This window comes from Bufo bufo, chromosome 6, assembly GCF_905171765.1.
Source record: "Bufo bufo chromosome 6, aBufBuf1.1, whole genome shotgun sequence".
NCBI lineage: Eukaryota > Metazoa > Chordata > Amphibia > Anura > Bufonidae > Bufo > Bufo bufo.
In genome coordinates this window covers 84,680,010-84,700,910 of record NC_053394.1, presented here as the reverse complement: position 1 = coordinate 84,700,910, position 20,901 = coordinate 84,680,010, and the positions used below count along the sequence as shown (strand labels likewise).

The 20,901-nt window shown below is 40.0% G+C and overlaps 1 protein-coding gene across 3 annotated transcripts in view; it reads left to right on the top strand.

Annotated features, from left to right (window-relative positions):
* The window catches only part of A1CF (APOBEC1 complementation factor), a 129,498-nt gene that overhangs the window by 88,568 nt on the left and 20,029 nt on the right, over nt 1–20,901 (top strand). For 2 of the 3 annotated variants that reach the window (XM_040434789.1, XM_040434788.1), the window contains exons 7-9: nt 1,112–1,209; nt 3,203–3,479; nt 12,905–13,107. In XM_040434789.1, coding sequence (XP_040290723.1) covers nt 1,112–1,209; nt 3,203–3,479; nt 12,905–13,107 — 578 coding nt within the window. The remainder of the gene's footprint in view (nt 1–1,111; nt 1,210–3,202; nt 3,480–12,904; nt 13,108–20,901) is intronic. The other variant, XM_040434791.1, reaches the window with a different exon arrangement.

Here is a 20,901-nt window from a genome sequence, read left to right as displayed (position 1 = left end):
AACAAATATGGGGCTAATGTGGTTTTCTTGGGGTGGTCTTGGAATAGGCAATAATGGTATATCTGACCCTAAGCAATCAATAAGACAAAGTGCCAGTTTGTCTCCAGATCATTCTGTTCAACTTTTTCTAGGCTGTTGCATGGTTGTCCATGAAGCCTGTGAGAGAAGGACAAATTTGTTGTAATGATTAATTAAAGTGACAGTTGTCCTAGCTATATGCAACGGGCGCCTCCCCCCAGGGCCCTCTATGTGTCGTGTCCCAGGTGTAGGAAATCATGAGTGGTATGTTGCAGCCTAAAATGTCTCTATATGTGTGTCACGGTGCTCCTATTTTGATACGGCTGGACCCCAGGCTTTGGCTCCGAAGCAATAAATGGGGAGAATAATTGAGGGATTGGAAATAACTTGAGTCCAGACCTTGAAATGAAGTTCAACAGCAGCTTTACTTGAATAAACGTTTCTTCCAACAGTTACAGGCTTTGTCTTGGTTCCAGCAGGCTTAAGCATTAAACTGGCAGGCAAACTCAACTCTGCTCTATCCATCTCTCACTCTGCTGTACTGACAAGCTGACTTGGTAACTTGGCTTCTTCTTTATGCTGCACTTCACTTTTTAGATGGACTTATCTTCAGCCAAGTAATAGGTTAGTGTCCTGTCAGCTCCAACATGGAGTCTCAACCAGCACAAACCAGAACTGCCCCACCTCCTTCTGGTAGCAAGCAGGACTGGACCACTTTTGACCAAAGGGGGGGGGGGGAGGATGTAATTGTGAGTTCCATTCTATCTAATTATAGCTCTGCCGTGTTTGATGCCACCTGCTGGAGAACCAGGTATATTACTTGTATAACAGTTGCATAACCATATTATAGATGCACATTGTGGTGAACCTGGAACAAAATTACACAGATGACATATTAGACCATTAAAGACAGTAGCAGGGTGCAGGAGTGGTAACACCACTCTGGGTTGTTACATATATACCATTGTATACCCTGACAAATATTCTTTAATGTAATGCTTTGCCATAGGAGTTTCTGCGTCATGCCACCATCCATTCAGGACTTTGTGCCTAAAGGCTATGTTTTCATTGTCATACATTTCCTCTTTCATAGGCGCAGTTGAACGTGTAAAGAAAATTAGAGATTATGCCTTTGTACATTTTAATAATCGCAATGATGCAGTGGAAGCAATGAATGCATTAAATGGCAAGGTATGAAATGCATGAGTTTTTGAACATCTGAATAAATAGCCATGACATCAGTCTGAGAGGGCAATGCTTAGAGTACATGTATAGTGAGCTTTGCTTTCGCCTGGTGATCTCCAGCCCCGTACTGCACATGCACCGAACGCAGTTGCGAGATTTCTGGGACAAATGCAATTACATCTACGCTGCATGACCCTGTCACTCAAAGTGATGGGGGCGCAGGCAGCAAGGAAAATGGGAGGAGTCTCTGGGTGCCACGAGATGCAACGGCAACACCCTCGCTGCACAAAGGGGCTCATTAGAATGTCATAAAAATGCGTTTGTCTCAGAACTGGGACCACTGATCTGGGTGAGAGAAAGTCCATTGTATTCAGGGAGAAAGCTCTCATCTACAAAATGGGTTGGCTTCATTTACAGGTATGTTCTGATAGATTTCCTTTAACCCTTTTATTAGATACTAAGGGGATCATTTATTATACTGAAATACACCTGTATTAGGCTGGGTTCAGACCTGAGTGTATTTGATATGCGCGTTTGTGTCGCGCGTTTGTGTCGCGTGTTTTTGTCCATAGTCAACGCGCGTATTACGCGCGTTTGTGTGATTAAAGCAGTGTCCTATGGCTGTAAAAGCGCGACAAAACGCCCCAAAGAAGCTCAAGAACTTTTTTGAGCGTAGGGCGTTTTTCAGCGCGTTCAAACGCGCTGTAAAACGCTCAAGTAAGAACCAGGGCCATAGGGAAGCATTGGTTTTCATGTGTTGAGCGTTTTACAGCGCGTTTGAATGCGCTGTAAAACGCTCAAGTGTGAACCCAGCCATAGGCATATTTCAGGCACAAATAGTGGTGCAATGGTTAGTTGTGCTGCTATCTGCGACTTCACCTCGCTCACGCCAGGTCTAAACTTGTGGGCGATTGCGGGGAAGGGCCAGGCCGGCAGGCCCGTCTCATTTACCATTTTCTACGCCTGTTTCAGTGTAACATAGCTCAGAAGCCTGTGCCTCTTCATAACTCTGGTGGATCCACCGCCAGCTTAGAGCTTTATTAAGACCAGCGTCTAAAACGCCAGTCTTAATAAATGTACCCCTAAGAATCAGTTTTATTTCCCATTGCAATGTGTCCTTGAGTATTATGCACATTTTAGTTTAAACACTTTTTAAATATTGAGTGCCACTGGTGCTGCCAGACAGTCCCCATTCAGGGTGCATGAGCCTATGATTAGTAAAAATTTAAACTCCCAAGAGCTGCGCTCAAAGACAATCATGTTTTGTACACCCTACTGCTCTTTTTCCCTTCTCACAGCATGAGTCTCATACAAAGACTGAGGCAGAAGTATTTCAGCTGCATTCCCCTTCTTCCCCATTTGGAATTTACTGTTACACTAGACTGAGGAGGTTTCTGAACATTTACATAGACCCCCAAATACAGTGTAATGTAGAGGGTGTGGAGCCACTGTGCCACTGAAAGGATTCGACTTGGGGCTACTTTGATACTTTGGTTTTGACTGCAGCATGGGGATCTAGACTTTGCTCCAGGGGCCAGTATCCATTTAGAGTCTGCTGACCTAGGTCAAGAGACACCAGCACATGACCTCAAGTGGACAGGAATAGAACAGAGTTGGGGGTTAAGACAGGCAAAGTCTGTGCAATGCGGTAAAACAGGCAATAGGTCAGGTCAGCCAGTATATGGTAAGTACAGTTATCAGAAAGAAGTCAGGCACAGGAAGTCAGAACACACAAAAGCAGCCTACCTTCACAGAATCTAGACAAGCTAATAATCTTATTGCTCAGGCACCTTCCCGTAGGGAAGTGGATATGGTTAAAAAGGTATAACTCATTGCAATGCCAATTTTTGCAGACAAATTGGTTGACATTGTATGGCCTCCATATCAGCAAACCGAGCTCCAGAGCAGTAATTCTCATTCCCTTTGACAGCATTCCTATATCATTGAGTTTTATCTTAAAAAGTCTTGCAGCATGTGAGTATCTATCTTTTTTTTCTAGATTATAGATGGCTCTCCTATAGAAGTAACCTTGGCTAAACCCGTAGACAAAGACAGTTATGTAAGATATACAAGAGGAACAGGAGGAAGAGGTGGTGCCGTACAAGGAGAATATGCCTACACGATAGGCCATGTCTATGACCCAACTACGGCATATCTTGGAGCACCTGTGTTTTATGCGCCACCCACCTACACTGCGACCATCCCCAGCTTCCATTTCCCTGCTGCCAAAGGCTTTGTCAATAACCGCGGCCTCATCCGACCTCCATCCGTCAGAGGTAACTGAATTCAATAACTCTGTATTAAGTGTAATAAGTGTTGGTACTTGTTATTAATTGAGAAGGCAGACCATGACATGACAATTTAGAAATTTAATTAGCTGTTTAGAATCCCACTGCAAGTTAGTTCTATGTAATTTATTTAATTAGAATCCTAATCAGTCACCCGTGTAATATACAGGGAGCTGTTACTAACCTGAAGTTTTGCATACTGCACGTCTGATAATACTTACCTTGTAAATAGATTAAACAGAGTATGAAAAATGACTGTAAATTAATCATTGCTTCTAAAATAGAACAGAATGAATTGCAACATAGTTTACTGCTGTTTAATATTCCTAATGGAATTGTTAAATAAATGGTTGTAATTGCTGTTATTTGGGTTAATTCAAACCAATTTATGTAGACACCTACTGCTTCAATGGAGTCAAACTGAAAAGTGATTAAATCTTCTTTGTATAACAGAGCTAAAACAGGAAGACACAAGTTAGAACGGTCTTCTCACTATAGTAATCTTTTTTTTAAAACGGGTGTCACTTCAGCAAATGGCATCTATCACATAGACAAAGTAGATACAAGGCACTTACTAATATATTGTGATTGTCCATATTGTCCTCCTTTGCTGGCTTGATTCATTTTTCCATCACATTATACACTGCACGTTGATTATACACTGCACGTTTTCAGGGGTTACGACCATCCTGCAATCCATCAGCGGTGGTCGTGCTTGCACACTATAGGAAAAAGTGCCGGCCTCTCTTGTGGTTGGGACCATGGGAGCATGCATAGATATGCATGTAGCTGCATCTGTCCCGGGCATCTCATATGTGTGCTGCAGTGGTGGCCGTGACTTATGGAATTGAGCAGTGTATAATGTGATGGAAAAACGAATCAAGCTAGCAAAGGAGGCAATATGGACAATCACAATATATTAGTAAGTGCCCTGTATGAACTTTCTCTACTAAATAAATGTAATTTGCTGAAGTGAGACAACCCCTTTAAGAGGTCCTGTCTTTGTACCCTACTGATCTAAAGAGTCAATATTATGGAAACATTGTGGAACTGGTGGAGATACAGTCAGGTCCATAAATATTGGGACATCACCACAATTCTAACATTTTTGGCTCTATACACCACCACAATGGATTTGAAATGAAACAAACAAGATGTGCTTTAACTGCAGACTATCAGCTTTAATTTGAGGGTATTTACATCCAAATCAGGTGAACGGTGTAGGAATTACAACAGTTTGCATATGTGACTCCCACTTGTTAAGGGACCAAAAGTAATGGGACAATTGGCTTATCAGCTGTTCCATGGCCAGGTGTGCGTTATTCCCTCATTATTCCAATTACAATGAGCAGATAAAAGGTCCAGAGTTCATTTCAAGTGTGCTATTTGCATTTGGAATCAGTTATGCAATGGCCAAGTCAATCACCTGACCTGAATCCGATTGAGCATGAATTTCACTTGCTGAAGACAAAACTGAAGGGAAAATGTCTCAAGAACAAGCAGAAACTGAAGAGAGTTGCAGTAGAGGCCTGGCAGAGCATCACCAGGGATGAAACCCAGCGTCTGGTGATGTATATGCGTTCCAGACTTCAGGATGTAATTGACTGCAAAGGATTTGCAACCAAGTATTAAAAAGTGAAAGTTTGATTTATGATTATTATTCTGTCCCATTTCTTTTGGTCCCTAAACAAGTGGGAGGCACATATGCAAACTGTTGTAATTCCTACACCGTTCACCTGCTTTGGATGTAAATACCTTCAAATTAAAGCTGACAGTCTGCAGTTAAAGCACATCTTGTTCGTTTCATTTCAAATCCATTGTGGTGGTGTATAAAAAAAGGTTCGAATTGTGTCAAAGTCCCAATATTTATGGACCTGACTGTATGTTATGTTTTCTTTATTTACGAGTTATTATGATTAATGGGGGCTTATCGCCAGGAAATGTCCCTATCTGATAGGTGCGGGTCCCACCGCTAGGACACACATCTATATCAAGAATGGAGAAGGCCAAAGTGGAGGCTGGAGGACTCCGATCCAGCCAGCACCAAGTGCTCTCCACATAGAAGTCAATTGGAGCACACCATGCATGACCGGCCACCGCTCCCATTCACTTTTACAGGCCCAGCTATTTTCGGCAGCCCCAGAAAAAAGAATAAAGGGTGGCTGTGCATACGCAGTGTGCCCTCCACCACCTTCGGGGATCCGTTTAGGAGATAGGTGAGGGTCCCAGCAGTGGGACCTATCAGACAATGGAGGCATATCCTAGCGATATGCCCCCATTGTCTCAGATGAGACAACCCCTTTAACGTCACAGAAAACTTTAACTTTTACCATAAATGAAAGATGCTGGAAAATAAAAGTTAAATTTTTCTGCCATAAACTTTAAACCCCAGGCCTTTAGTATGGTAGGCAGCAGGTTTACCACTAAACTATAGCTCATAAACTTCTACTTTTAAACATGTCATATAGTGTAATGGTAAAGCTTGCTGGCTGCCATACAGAAGTGGGGTTCAATTCCTTGACATGTGGGATGTTTTTTTTATTAAGATTATGGCAGAAAACAGGGGTCCTACCGCTGGGACTCCCAGCAATCATGAGAACCCATATCCCTCAGGGCCCAGTGTAATGAAGCAGAAGATTAGACATACTCACTGCCAATTCATTCATTTCTATTGGAGTTCTGGAAATAGCAGAGAGCTGTACTTGGCAGTCTTCAGAACTCCTGTAGAGATTAATGGGGCAGCTGTGCACATGCCCGACCTGCCACTCCATTTATTTTGGGAGGCCTCTGGTGGTATGAGGTCCTAGTTCTCATGATCAGTGGGGATTTCAGCAGTAGGACCATCACCAATCTAATAGTTATCCCCTGTCCTGTGCATAGGGGATAACTTCTCACAATCAGAATTCCCCTTTAACAGATTTGTGCAAAGTTGATGCTACAAAAAAATACTGGAGCAAAAACCATTACAATAAATGCATTTTTTGAAATAGTTACAATTAAATATCCCAAAACAGTATTTGATATCCCTGTAATGGTAATAACCTATACGCTATAGTGAACATTTTATCAATGCTAATTGGTAAACAGCCTAAATAAAAATGGCGCAATTGTTTTTCCCTTCATTTCAGTAATATACTATTTATTTAATATTGTGCCTGTGAACAAAACAGTAATACTACTTAGCAGCTTTTTTTTAAGGCAGAAAATCCTATGCTTCTTAAATTCTTAGTAGGGCAAGTCTATAGTGCAATGGTAAATCATCTGACTACTGTACAGAAGGTATGGGGTTTGGGTTGTGCAGAGCTATAATATTGATGACCTCAGGAATGGGGCTCCACTTAACCATGACCACTTTTTAGAAGTGAGTTCAGAAAGGCCTATGATTGGTTTCCCTAATGAACATAATGATGTCAAAGTACATAAGAAAAGGGTGCATTCATAGGAATGTATGTATTTTGCGGTCTGCAAAATGCAGATCCGCAAAAAATATGGATAATGTCTGTGTGACATCCACGTTGCTTCTTTTTTTTTTTTACGGATCCATTGTAACAATGCCTATCCTTGTCCGCAAAAAGGACAAGAATAAGACATGTTCTAGCTTTTTTGCAGGGCTAGGAAATGGACATGCAAATTCGTACAGCACATGGTGTGCTGTCCGCATTTTTTGCAGACCCATTGAAATAAATGGGTCTGCATCCTATATAAAAATGCGGATTATAAATACGGTTGTGTGAATGGGGCTTAATGATGTAATTATAGTGGGAAAATTCACATAGAATAGAGATAATAAACACAATGATGTCACTGTACAGAGATAATAAACGTAGAGATGTCACATCACAGAGATAATGTACAGAGTGATGTCACTGTACTGAGACAATGAGCACAATGATGTCACCCGGCGCACGAGGTAACCATGGAAATAGATCTGAAATTTAGAATGAGGGACACATTCAGTATTCTACGCCATTCAGTATTCTACGCCACGTTACAAACAGTTCACTGCTTACTGCATTTTTTAAGAGGAAATAGCCTCCCCTTGGTTGTTGTCAGCTCTGCTACCCTGGCAGTTACATCTATGCTCTTAAGGTAAAAAACAAGACCTTACATACAGTGGCATGCAAAACTGTGGGCATCCCTGGTCTAAATTACCGTTACTGGTAACAGTTAAGCAAGTTGAATATGAAATGATGTCCAAAAGGCACAAAGTTAAAGATGACACATTGCCTTTGTATTTTAAGCAAAACCATTTTTTTTTTTTCCATCTTCTAAATTTTCTAAATAACTAAATAGGAAAAGGGCCCAAAGTAAAACTTTGGGCACCCTGCATGGTTTTTACCTATTAGCACCCACCTTTAGCAAGTATCACAGCTTGTAAATGTTTTTTGTAGTTAGCCAAGAGTCTTTCAATTCTTGTTTTAAAGATTTTCATCTATTCTTTCTTGGAAACGTCTTCCGGATCTCTTTTGAGATCTATGCACAGATTTTCAATGATATTCATATCAGGGGTTTGTGATGATGGCCATGGTAAAACCTTCACTTGCGTCTTTTGAGGGAGTCTGTTGTTGGTTTTGAGGTGTTTAGGATCATTATCCATTTGTAGAAGCCATCCTCTTTTCAACTTCAGCTTTTTTACAGTTGGTATTATGTTTGCTTCCAGAATTTGCTGGAATTTCATTGACTCCATTATTCCCTCCACCCATGAAATGTTCCCCCTGCCACTGGCTGCAACATAACCCCAAAGCATGATTGATCCACCCCCATGCCAAATGGTTAGAGAGGTGTCTTTTTCATGAAATTCTGCTATATCTTTGCTATTTTCTTATAGCCTTCTCCTGCTTTGTGGGCCTCAACCATTTTCATTTTCAGAGTGTTAGGCAGCCGCTTAGAAGAACACATGGCTGCTGTTTTTTTGGGACAAGGTTAGAGGAGTCTGGATATTTATAAAGCTTTGAAATTTGCATCACCTATCCTTTCCTAATGATTGTGATCAAGCCTTTACCCTAACTGGCTATTTAAGATCTGAGACCTTAATCAAAGTTATCTAAGCGCTCAAATCTCCTTGGGTTCCCATACTTTTGCAAAGTTCTCCTTTCCTTTTTTCACGCTAAAATTGTACAAAACCAAAATAATACACTGATATTGCTTAAAATATGTGTTTGATCTTTAACTTTATGCCTAGGTCATACTGTGCATGGACCCCTAGTTTGTAACACCCAATAGTACCTTTAGTAATAAACTTCTAGCAGGAATAATAAGGGAAAAAGATAACAGAGTTATAAGAATATATGCTCCAGAATAGCTATTACATAGGGGATTTAAGAAACCTGTACGGCGTGGTGAGAGGTCCTTTTTGAGACACCCAGTTAGGACGGGTTCACATCAGCGTTATGGATTCCGTCTATGTTTTCTGTTATAACATGGTTATAACAGAAAATAATGGAATCCATAAAACGGAAGTCAAAACGGAAGCCTTTAAGAGGCATTTCGTTTTGATCCTTCATAATACAAGTCTATGGGCATCAGAATGGATCCGTCCCGGTTTCCATTATGCAGGAGTCCAGCCCATGTCATAACGGAAAACAAATACGGAATCAATAACGCTGATATGAACCCACCCTAATGGAAAATAACGGAATCCATAAGACAGAAGTCAAAATGGAAGCCTTTAAGAGGCATTCTGTTTTGATCCGTCATAACAGAAGTCTATGGGAATCATAACGGATCCGTCTGGTTCCCGTTATGCAAGACGAAAAACATAGTCTGTCGACAGGACTTTTTTTTCCGTTCTGCATAACGGAAACCAGACGGATCCAATATGATTCCCATAGACTTCTATTATGACGGAAAGCAAAACAGAATTACTTTTAAAGGCTTCTGTTTTGCATTCCATCATAATACAAGTCTATGGGCCGCTTAATGGATCTGTCCTGGTTTCCGTTATGCAGGACTGGACTCCTAAACTATAAACTATAGTTCTTAGAACTCAGAATTTTGCTATTCCTGTGTTATTCGTACCAAAAATGTGTTAATAATATGATGGGTCTCTACATAGTATGACCACTTTTAACCCCTTAGTGACTAATGAGTCTGACATGTAAGTCATGATGTGGTGTTAGCTATGAGTCATGAGATCAAAGTGTCACTGCAAGTATACTTGCGGTGACACCGGCATCTAAACGGGTGCTACGGACAGCTGAGCTATTCGGTCACCCGGCAGGGGACCAATCACAGCGGTCCCTGCCTTTGGATTGCTGCGATTGGTCAGTCAGATTTGACTGACCAATCGCAGCGCTCAGCAGCGCAGCTCCGATCTCCTCAGTGAGTGTTGAGGAGATCGGGGCTGCGCTGATGTGTTTACTGTGCCCCGATCTGCCGTTTAACCCCTTCCATGCTGCGGTCCGTACCATCAAAAAAAGTTCAACACCAAGCGATCAAAAGGGTAAAAATAAAAAGCTATGGCTCTCAGACTATGGAGACACTAATAAAAAAAAATTGTTTAAAAATTTGCTATTATTGTGTAAAACTTAAATAAATAATAAAAAGTATACATATTAGGTATTGCCACGTCCGTAATGACCTGCTCTATAAAAATATCACATGACCTAACCCCTCAGGTGAACATCGTACATAAATAAAATATAAACAGTGCCAAAAAAGACATTTTTTGTCACATACCATCACAAAAAGTTCAACACCAAGCGATCAAAAGGGTGTATGCCCCCCAAAATAGTACCAATCAAGCCGTCACCTCATCTCTCAAAAAATGAGATCCTACCTAAGACAATAGGCCAAAAAATAAAAAGCTATGGCTCTCAAACTATGGAGACACTAAAACATTTTTTTTGTTTTAAAATTTGCTATTATTGTGTAAACTTAAATAAATTATAAAAAGTATACATATTAGGTATTGCCACATCCATAATTACCTGCTCTATAAAAATATCACATGACCTAACCCCTCAGGTGAACATCGTAAATAAATAAAATATAAACAGTGCCAAAAAAGACATTTTTTTCACCTACTATCACAAAAAGTGCAACACCGAGCGATCAAAAAGGCATATGCCCCCCAAAATAAGACCAATCAAACCGTCACCTCATCTCACAAAAAATGAGACCTTACCTAAGACAATCGGCCAAAAATAAAAAAAGCTATGGCTCTCAGACTATGGAGACACTAAAAATCATTTTTTTTGTTTAAAAAATGGTATTATTGTGTAAAACGTAAATAAATAATAAAAAGTAGACATACGGTACTAGCTATTGCCACATCCGTAACAATATGCTCTATAAAAATATCACATGATCTAACCCCGTAAAAATAAAAAAATTAAAACGGTGCCAAAATTACCAATTTTTTGGTCACCTTGCCCCAAAAAGTGTAATACTGAATGATCAAAAATCATATCTAACCAAAAATGGTACTAATGAAATAGTCAACTCTTCCTGCAAAAAACCCATGCACGGCAGAAAAATAAAAAAAAATGGTGTTCAGAAAATGGAGACACAAAAACCAAATTTTTTTCAAAAGCATCCATTCTTTGGTTACCTTGCCTCACAAAAAACATAATATACAGCGATTAAAAATCATATGTACCCCAAAATAGTACCAATAAATCTGTCAACTTATTCCGTAGTTTCCAAAATGGGGTCACATTTGGGGGGCTTCAAATGGGACATGGTGTCTAAAAACCAGTCCAGCAAACTCTGCCTTCCAAAAACCATACTGCGCTCCTTTTCTTCTGTGCCCTGCGCCCATACATCAGTTTACCACCACATGTGGGGTGTTTCTGTAAACTGCAGAATAAGGGTAAAAATATTGAGTTTTGTTAAAGAAATTTTTTTATTAAAATAGACAATCTGCCAAAAAAAAATGATTTAGAAATTTCATCTCCATTTTCCTTTAATTCTTGTGAGATACTTAAAGGGTTAACAAAGTTAGTAAAATCAGTTTTGAGTAACTTGAGGGGTGTAGTTTCTAAAATGGGATCATTTATGGGGGTTTCTACTATGTAAGCCCCACAAAGTGACTTCAGACCTGAACTGGTCTTTAAAAAGTGAGTTTTGGAAATTTTCTTACAAATTTTAAGAATTGCTTCTAAAATTCTAAACCTTCTAATGTCCTAAAAAAATTAAATGACATTTACAATGGCTTGGAAAAGTAAGTGTTCCAAAGTTATTACCACATAAATTGATACATGTCAGATTTTCAAAAATAAGCCTGGTCACGAAGGTGCAAAATGGCCTGGTCATTAAGGGGTTAATGTTGGTTTCAGAGTGTGCCTGGGCATGCGCCTTTGAAAATTTACTATACTGAAATACTGATATCTGCGACTTTGCCCCGTTCACGCTAAGTGCAAAATTGTGGCCGTGGTGTGGGCGTTGAAGGGGACGGGTCAGCAGGCCCGTCTCACTCATATTTTTTTACGCCTGTTTCAGGCATAGAAAATAGTCTAAATTTAAGACAGCAAGAAAGCTGTCTTATATTTAAAACTGGTGCTGGATCCACCGAAGTTATGGAGAGGCCGGCACCTCTAAATAATTTCGGGCAGATCCTCTGCCAGTTATCGTTTAAGTATGTTTTGAAGTCCTTTCTTTACATGTTATTGACTGTAAAGGGTCATTATTTTGCCAATTGGGTAGAACTAACCTAAAGCCTGTATATATTAGACTAAAAGTCTTATCCAAGGTCTAAATGGACGAAATAGGCGACTCATGTGATCTCTGTCCCGATTTAGCATTATGTGATCATATGTACATTTGACAATTCATCAGAATGAGGAATGTTTGTAATCTAAAGCTATCAAGAAAGAATGGTGCTTTCTTTTACATAATCTGGACAGTAATATACCTTGCAATGTGTTTAAAGCAATGAAAATGCAAAAAGCTATAATCTGTACTTTAATTTCATACACGGCTGGAGCTACTGTGTGTTGGACAGCTATTAAACAATGGATCTGCATATGAATATTACATGTCTATCATAGAAGCTGGGTTTTTCTAATTCTTCCCCAGTTGGATACCTTAATAGTGTCCTACTATACATCGCTGACATATAGCCCGGCCAAGAGGGGGAATCATAATTATACTGGTTTAATTGGAAATCTGATGATAATCTGACCACAGAGGGCATAGTTCCTATTATTGATAGTGGGTAGAATGTTGCTGTCTGTTGGAATGGTAATCCATATGGCATATGCTACCCGCCCTGTGGCGGTCTTAATAGAAATCGAGCAGTAAGATACCTCTCTTTACTTTTTACAAAATTTGCATTTAATATAAAATTACAAAATGGGACTCCATTGTTTCAAGCACGTTCAATGCGCGTGGTGATAGCTTCTTCATGATATCATGGATCTGGGCGATTTTCTGCTGATTTGATTGAGTTTAATGCCTTCTTACATTCCTAGAAATTTACATGAGTGTACCTGTAGGGGCTGCAGGCGTTAGAGGACTGGGAGGACGGGGATACCTGGCATATACTGGCCTAGGATACCAGATGAAAGGAGACAAGAGAGGAGAAGAGAAGCTTTATGACATTTTACCAGGAATGGAGCTTACCCCTATGAGTGCTGTTGCTTTAAAACCGCAAGACATCAAACTGGCACCACAGGTAGGCTGGATTCTTTTATGTAGTCCCTTATGATGTAATAGTTCTGGATTAGGAATAGGATTACTAGTACAGATTTAATATAGATGAAGACATTGCTTATAGCATGGATCTATATCAATATCATTACAGCACCATAGACAATTATAAATTATAATTCAACTGTAAAGAGTTTGTCCAGGTTTTATATATTTTTTAACAATTTCTACCCCAGTCGCGTCATTCAGGCTCCCTGGCTGTCTTCACTGATCTTCCAATCCCCGTCTGTTAACTTCCCCATGAGGTGGACCTGTGCTCTGCTGCAGCCAATGGATGGCCTCAGCGGTGACTTGCCCCCAAGTGGCACATGACCCAGCGGTGAGCTGCTTGGGGACATGTCACAAATTTTTCGCGAGGACCAGAAGACCTGTGAAGACAACCAGGGAGCCGAAACCAAGCGCCAGGAGCAGTAGGGAGCAAATTAAATAAAAGAAACCTGGAAAACCCCTTTAATATGCTAGAATGCTCTAGAGATTATGTGTAATAGAAAGGGAAACATTGATTGTATCAGATCTACATTGCATAAATTACCTCTTCTCGATGATCTGCCTTCATCTGTAATATTTTCAGTTCTAAACCTAAAAGTAGAGCATGAAATACAAGTATAATAGTAGAATTTGACTAATACCTTTTTTTGTAGAACATTACCGTATTGAACAGGCTACAACCAGGTCTACTCCAAGGTCTAACCCTTTCTTCTAAACCCAACCCAATACAAAGCATTTCAATGAAGAGAGATTTTCAGTCATTTTACCTAAGGTCGAGTTCGCATTCGCGTTAGGGTGGGTACGCATTCGCGTTATAAATTCCATTATAGGTTCCGTTATAACAGAGTTATAACAGAATATAATTTGATTTTAGGACTGAATGCAAAATGGACCCTTTAAGAGGCATTCTGCTTTGCCCATTCCTAATACATGTCTCGGGCCACAAATAACCGTTCTGAGAGAGAAGTCAGGCTGGGAATTGGCCCACACCTGCACACTGTTCTGCCCATTATGGGCAGAGGAACAGCTTTTCATATTGCGCATGCGCCGGTCGGCTGTCTTCAGTTGGCCGACACATGCGCAATATGAAAAGCTGTTCCTCTACCCATAATGGGCAGAGCAGTGCGCAGGTGCGGGCCAGTTCCCAGCCTGACTTCTTCTCTTGCCGCTCGTGACATCCGCCAGCTGGAGGTAGAGGAGGAGGTAATAATAGGCCAGAGGGCTGAAAGAGGTGTGTTTTTCTGGGCACATCGCCCAGTAACGCCGTCCCTGGCCACCTTCAGAAGCTCATTTGCATACGTTTAAAAGGTGTTGTTTTTTTTTTCAATATCTGGACGAGGGACACAGAAAACAAAGGTAACATTGTAATGAGGGTCAAAAAGTCTATAACCTGATCTGAGCAGTCTAAAACGCTCAGATTAGGTGAAAGACTCCCTTTAAGGGCAAGATACACGTATTAGTCAATAATCTCAGTGAGATACTTTGTATGGCAAAACCAAGGAATGGATCCAGCGAATAAAATTCAAATATGCTTTATTTCTTCCTTTAAAAGATATATCATATAGCACAGGTCTCCATAGTTGTTATCTGCTGACGCGTTTCAACCGATTAGGACTTAGTCATAGAGTATACCTTTGTAAGCAGTGGAAGCTTCCTGAAGGAAAAGTCGGCTCCAGGCAGAGTCATTTATTTAGACATGATCTAAACTTTTTATATCAATAGACAAAACAATCCTTATCTTCACTGCAACAATAAAGATTCACACTATTTTATATTACTTTCATATATATTATTTTTCCCAAATTAATATATTTATCGACCTTCCCTATTGGTGTATAAAGCCAACACATTAGTGGGCAAAAATACAGTGCCATACCTACTCTAATGCCTTCATTCCTGCAAAATCTTCTTAAAGGGTTTCTACCACCAGAAATACTGTTATGTAGCTGACTGATATAGCGATGCGCTAATGTCAGCACTACATAACAGTATGTTTCTAACATTAGTCCCTGCAGCCGATTTTGTAAAAAATGCACTTTTATTATATGCTAATGAGCCTCTAGGTGCTATGTGGGTGTAAAATCAGCACCTAGAGGCTCCGTCCACTCACGCTTTATCCCGCTCAGGTCCCCTGTTCTGCCCGCCCCGCTTCTCTTGATTGATCACGGTCCACCGCATCATTGACAAAATCCCGCGCCTGCGCCGTTCACTTCTGTCTTCGGCGCAGGCGCAGTGAGTGAAGGCTGCTCTCCTGATGCCAGCTTCCTCACTGTGACGTAGTCGGCAAAGGCGCAGTGAGGAATCCGGCACCAGGAGCGCATCATTCACTCACTGCGCCGAAGACAGAAGTGAACGGTGCAGGCGCGGGATTTCGTCAATGGTGTGGTGGACCTTGGCATCAATCAAGAGGAGCGGGGCGGGCAGAACAGGGGACCTGGGCGGGATAATGGGTGAGTAGACGGAGCCTCTAGGTGCTGATTTTACGCCCACATAGCACCTAGAGGTTCACTAGCATATAATAAAAGTGCATTTTTCACAAAAACGGCTGCAGGGACTAATGTTAGAAACATACTGTTATGTACTGCTGACATTAGCGCATCACTATATCAGTCAGCTACATAACAGTATTTTTGGTGGTAGAAACCCTTTAAGGCATCCATTAGTTTAAAGTTGATCAAAACTGAGGATTTTAACCAATAGTTTGTTGGACAAGAGTCAAATTGGACAGTTGTGGAAAAAGGTTCCCCGTGAAAGATAATTTTTCAGAAAGATTAGTAGAACTACAAGTAACAGCATACTGCTAGTCAATTGCACAAAGATATAAGAAAACACTGAATAAAAAATAGCTGCTTGGTGGCCATACTTACTGCAAGGGCCGTTAGAAGCTCTTTGCGCATATAATTGATCAAAAATATGTCGGGCCCATCTACCAGACGACAAGGTGGCTTCTAATCAGATGGGGCCTACTCTAACATGCCTCTCCTGGGCTTACAGCCTACAATCTGGGCAAAGTAGCACCCAGCTATATCCTACACATGCCTCTCCCAGGCTGTCAGCCTGCAATATGGGCAAAGTAGAAAACAGCTGTACAATCTATCTAATTAAAAGCACATGGCAAATGGGCGGTGGTGAACGGTTCAAACTCACCACCAGGGGGCGCCACCCCCCCCCAATGAGTGGCAGTGACAAGAAAGTGACTTTTCAGAAAGATTATTCATCCATTGCCTCATATCTTGGAACATGTATAGCCAGTTTGACTGAAATGTCTATGGCCATGTCTACAAAACAATTGTTTACCAACCATCCAACCTACTTCTATCGAATGTGCATGGCCACTGTTAGAAAAAGGTCTTTATATTTGATGTAACAGCATCATGCTTTCCAGTGCCATGAAAACTCTACAATCCAGAACAATAACTGAACCAGACCACTCTTACCCCAAGCTGTGCACTCTGGAAATGATAGTGTTAATAATTCCTAACCCTGTGAACACATACAGCTAGTTTTGGGCTTGTCAACTTCATTAAAACATTCTTTTAACCGTTTCCTTTCCAGAGGGCATATCATAGAGGGAATACTGAACCAGACAATGGCCTTATTCTCCACCAAATATACCAATGCCATCCAACAATAATAAGCCCATAACCCTTAAGGTCATCAACCCAAAATATAAGCTAAATTGTAAAGTTGCTCCAATCTTTGTGATCACATTTGCTCTGACCAATCACACAGCCCAGTTTTACTAATTCCTTCACCCTAACCCCTTCATATTTCCACGTCTGGGCTATGTCATGGTAATTTTTGGAGTTCGCAGTACTCCAATGAGTAGCTCCATTAAATTTAAATACCATGAAAGATTTAAAATGGATTAATTACATCCTGTGTCAATGGTTTGGGAATTACGTATTTGAAAATTAGATGCAAATAGTAATATACTTCTAATATTTTAAAGGGGTACAGGATTATCACCCTCTTGTATATGTATCATTCAATTGTACACATTTAATAAATAGCAGATGATGGTTTATTACCATCATACATTCACTTTGTTCCGCTATTGTCAACTATCATAATTTGATCCACTGAGCTTGATGGACATCCCTTACCCTTGTGTAGATTATAACTGAATCATTAGTACTGATTATTTTTAATTTTACCCCATGGAAAGTATTGTTTCCTCTCAGAGTAATTGTCTTTTTAATAGTGCTTCCATAAATTAATAGTACAAGATAAGATACATTTCTATGTCTTATTACAGAAAAATGTTTTTTTGCCACTTATCAGTCTCATCTCCCCCCTCATGCACTGAATTCCCTGGTTAAATCCATCTTCAGTGGAGCAGTGATAAGATTATCAGTATTACTGAGAGATCAGAGATGGAGAAAGGGAAGAGGATGAGGGAACTACTGCTGCAGAGAAAGAGAGAGACAGAGAGACATACAAACAATGTCTAGTAAGTTTTTTTAGCTTACCCCGGAGCTGTATCCACAGCAACACTGCTAATTCCTTCTGTATAATGGTTAGTCTTCATCCACTAGCTCAGGGTGAACTGACAATTAGAAACGGAAGATGTAGAGGTGAAAACTAGTAATAAATACAAGTAATTTGTCATGTATACACACAATGAACTATTGTGAGACATCACTTGGATGAAAAGTCATGCTTTAATCTAAAATGGAGCTTAATTTGATGTCTCTCTATCTTTTATAATCAGCACCTTAATTTATATATTGGACCAATACCAAGATAAATTAGAGCCTATAGTGTCCCAATTTAAACGATGTTGAGCCATTAGAATATTCCCTGAAATAGGCGAGGGCATCTTAAGACATAACAGAATTCAATAAGATAAGGTTCAGCTTAAGGTTTAGGCTTGTGTTTTGCAGCATAATAGGTGACCTTTCTTATAAATTTGGCAAATTCAGAATATCATGAGTTGGATGAGTGCAAAGAGCTATTGATCAGAACAGTGCCAATAACTGTCCGTTGTGAGACATTTCAGTATAATTGTAGTTCTTGGATTACACTATTGCATTAGAACAGGGAGGAAGGACTTCAACTCTCTAGAAAATTCCTTTCTACACCCGAAAAACATACTTCAACTGTGTTCTCACATTACATAGATTGGGCCATTTTTCTGGTACGAAATATAAATACCAGCATGTACACACACTGGTATAAATGTGTGCTTGCACTTTTTGTTACTTCATTATTGCCCAGTGTGGAACCCAGTGTGGGGTTGATAGCCCTACCATGTTTAGATATGAAGTTACGAGCCCCACGTGGGATAGGATACGATGTTAGTAATTTTTTATTTGTTATTATAAAGCACTATTAGTTATATGGTGTTATATATATAAAAGGGTTTTAGCACATACCATAAACTGAAAAAACAAGTACAATAAACAAGAACAGACTGAGTGATAGTAACAGACAGGACCTTGGCCATAAGGGCTTACAATCTATAAGGGAAGGGGCTGGTGAGGGTCGAAGCTTCTGTTATGGCTGTGTGGAGGCAGAAGGGCTATTGTAGGCTGTATGCTTTCCTGGAAAGGTGGATTTTCAAGTTGCTTTTGAAGGGTTCAAAGGTAGAGACAGTGTGATTGGTTGGGGTAGGAGGTTTCAGAGGAGCAAACAAGAAATCAAAGTAGGGGGTCTTGTAAGGACAACCAAAAAATAAATATATCAAAGATAGGTAGTAATTCACATAGAAGAATCATAGGAAAATATCAAGACTAATGTGATTATTAAAAATCCCTTTGTTATATCAAATGGGTAAGGGTTCAAATGTGCCCATAATTAAAAACGTACTGCCATATAGCTAAATAGGGAAAACAAAACAAGCTTCCACAAGATAGATCAGTAAGATATCAAAAAATAAAAAATTAAAATTAAATTTGCAAAAAGAGTGAATAAGGGTGAACTATCCCATTTTCACCCTGAATACTCCTGAGCCTAGCGTTACCCCCTGATGGTGGGAGTTTACTGTCCTCGTTCCTAAGTCTAGTGTACCCCTGGTACAACCCTATACAAAATAAAATAAAGAAAGAAAAAGATAAACAAAAATAATAAAGTAACACTGACGCGTTTCACCTACACCTGGAGGTTCATCAGGGGGTGATGTAAAATAATAATGGGTATAAACAAACGAAAAAAGTATAATAATGATATAAGGATGAAGTAACAATTGCAAATGATAACACTTGATGTAAGGTAGATATCTTAATGATGGTACTTAGCTCTCGGATAGGTGGTGGGACAGGATAACCGCCAAAGATGAAGTGAGCCAGCCAAAGGGTAACAGCCTATGAACAAATATACCAAAGTGACCTAATGTCCTATACATGGTAACACAGAAGGACTAAGATAGTCAAGTAAATTACTCACTGGTGCGGAGAGCCCACTCACATACGTCCAGCAAGATGCAGAGCTATGCAGCTAATGGTTAAGGCGACAGCGCTCAGACTTTAAGCACTGGCACTGCATGGATCTTCTGCACGCTACAGGAGATACTTCCAGTGCGATGACACGGTCTTGTGAGGACCAGTGATTATGATTAGGGTATGTTCACAAACTGGATTTTCCACATGGCTTTCAGTATGTATTCTGCACCAAATCTGCATGGAATCTACTTAAAGGGATATACTAATTTATATTTTTAAACATATTTGTTTATATAATAAGAATTCATACCATTTTCTAAATGCATACCTTTCTTATATCAGGTAGTTGACCCCTATATGCAGAAGCACAATATAGCCCATGTATCAGTCCTGTGTAATGTATCCATGGCCTAACTGAAACATGACATCAGTCATGTGATACTCTTCACGTCATATAATCCCGGAGTACACATCCATGTGATAAGTACAAGGACTAGTGGTGGAATCATGATTTTATTGTGGTTTTTACAGTAACTACATCATTGTGTGTATTTATATGGCTGTCTGTTTCTAAGTGACTTTGTAAAATGGCCGCCTGTCTCTAGGTGATGTTGTCATGCTTTGTAAAAAAAAAACACAGATCTGCTTCTATATAGACACTGACATACATGATCAAAAGCTGCTGCAGGTAGTAGTACTTTATATACTGTACATGTTCTTCTCCACAATACACTACTATTCATCTGTTAGATACCTGGGCAGTTAAATGAAAGCAAGGTCGCATGATAGCTCACATGACTGACGACATGTTTAGGCCTATCCAGCACTCCTATGGATTCAAGGGTCGTGCCATTTTTTTTCTTTAGGCAGAAGCTACTGTTTGGATATAATAAAGATCTGCAAGCAAAATTGTAAATAGATGTATATTAGAAAAAAGTTCAGCATTTTATTCTCTACATAAATAAATGTAATCATTAAAACTGAAATACCTCTTTAACATCTGCCTTCTATTTTTTCCTATGGAAAATGGAGCTTTGAGAAACTCAGAACACGCCTGTAGGAGAACGTTTATTACATAGTTACCATTCCGAAGTTGCATGGATCGTCATGTGATGCTCCTGTTATGAAAATCCAGCTTTTACCAAAGTCCTTTTCCAGGTTTCTGGCCTGGGCTATGGATGATATATCACTTCTACTGTGGACGAGGCTAGAACTATGCCACTCCCTGGTGCATATGCAGATGAGGTGGATTTAGGAGTATGAGTATGCATCAAGGAGAGAATTAGTTCTGGCCTTGTCCACAGCAGAAGTGACATATCATCTATAGCCAGAAACTTGTCAAAGGATGTGACATTGGCGTTACGTGACTAGATTCCCAGGAGCCCGAT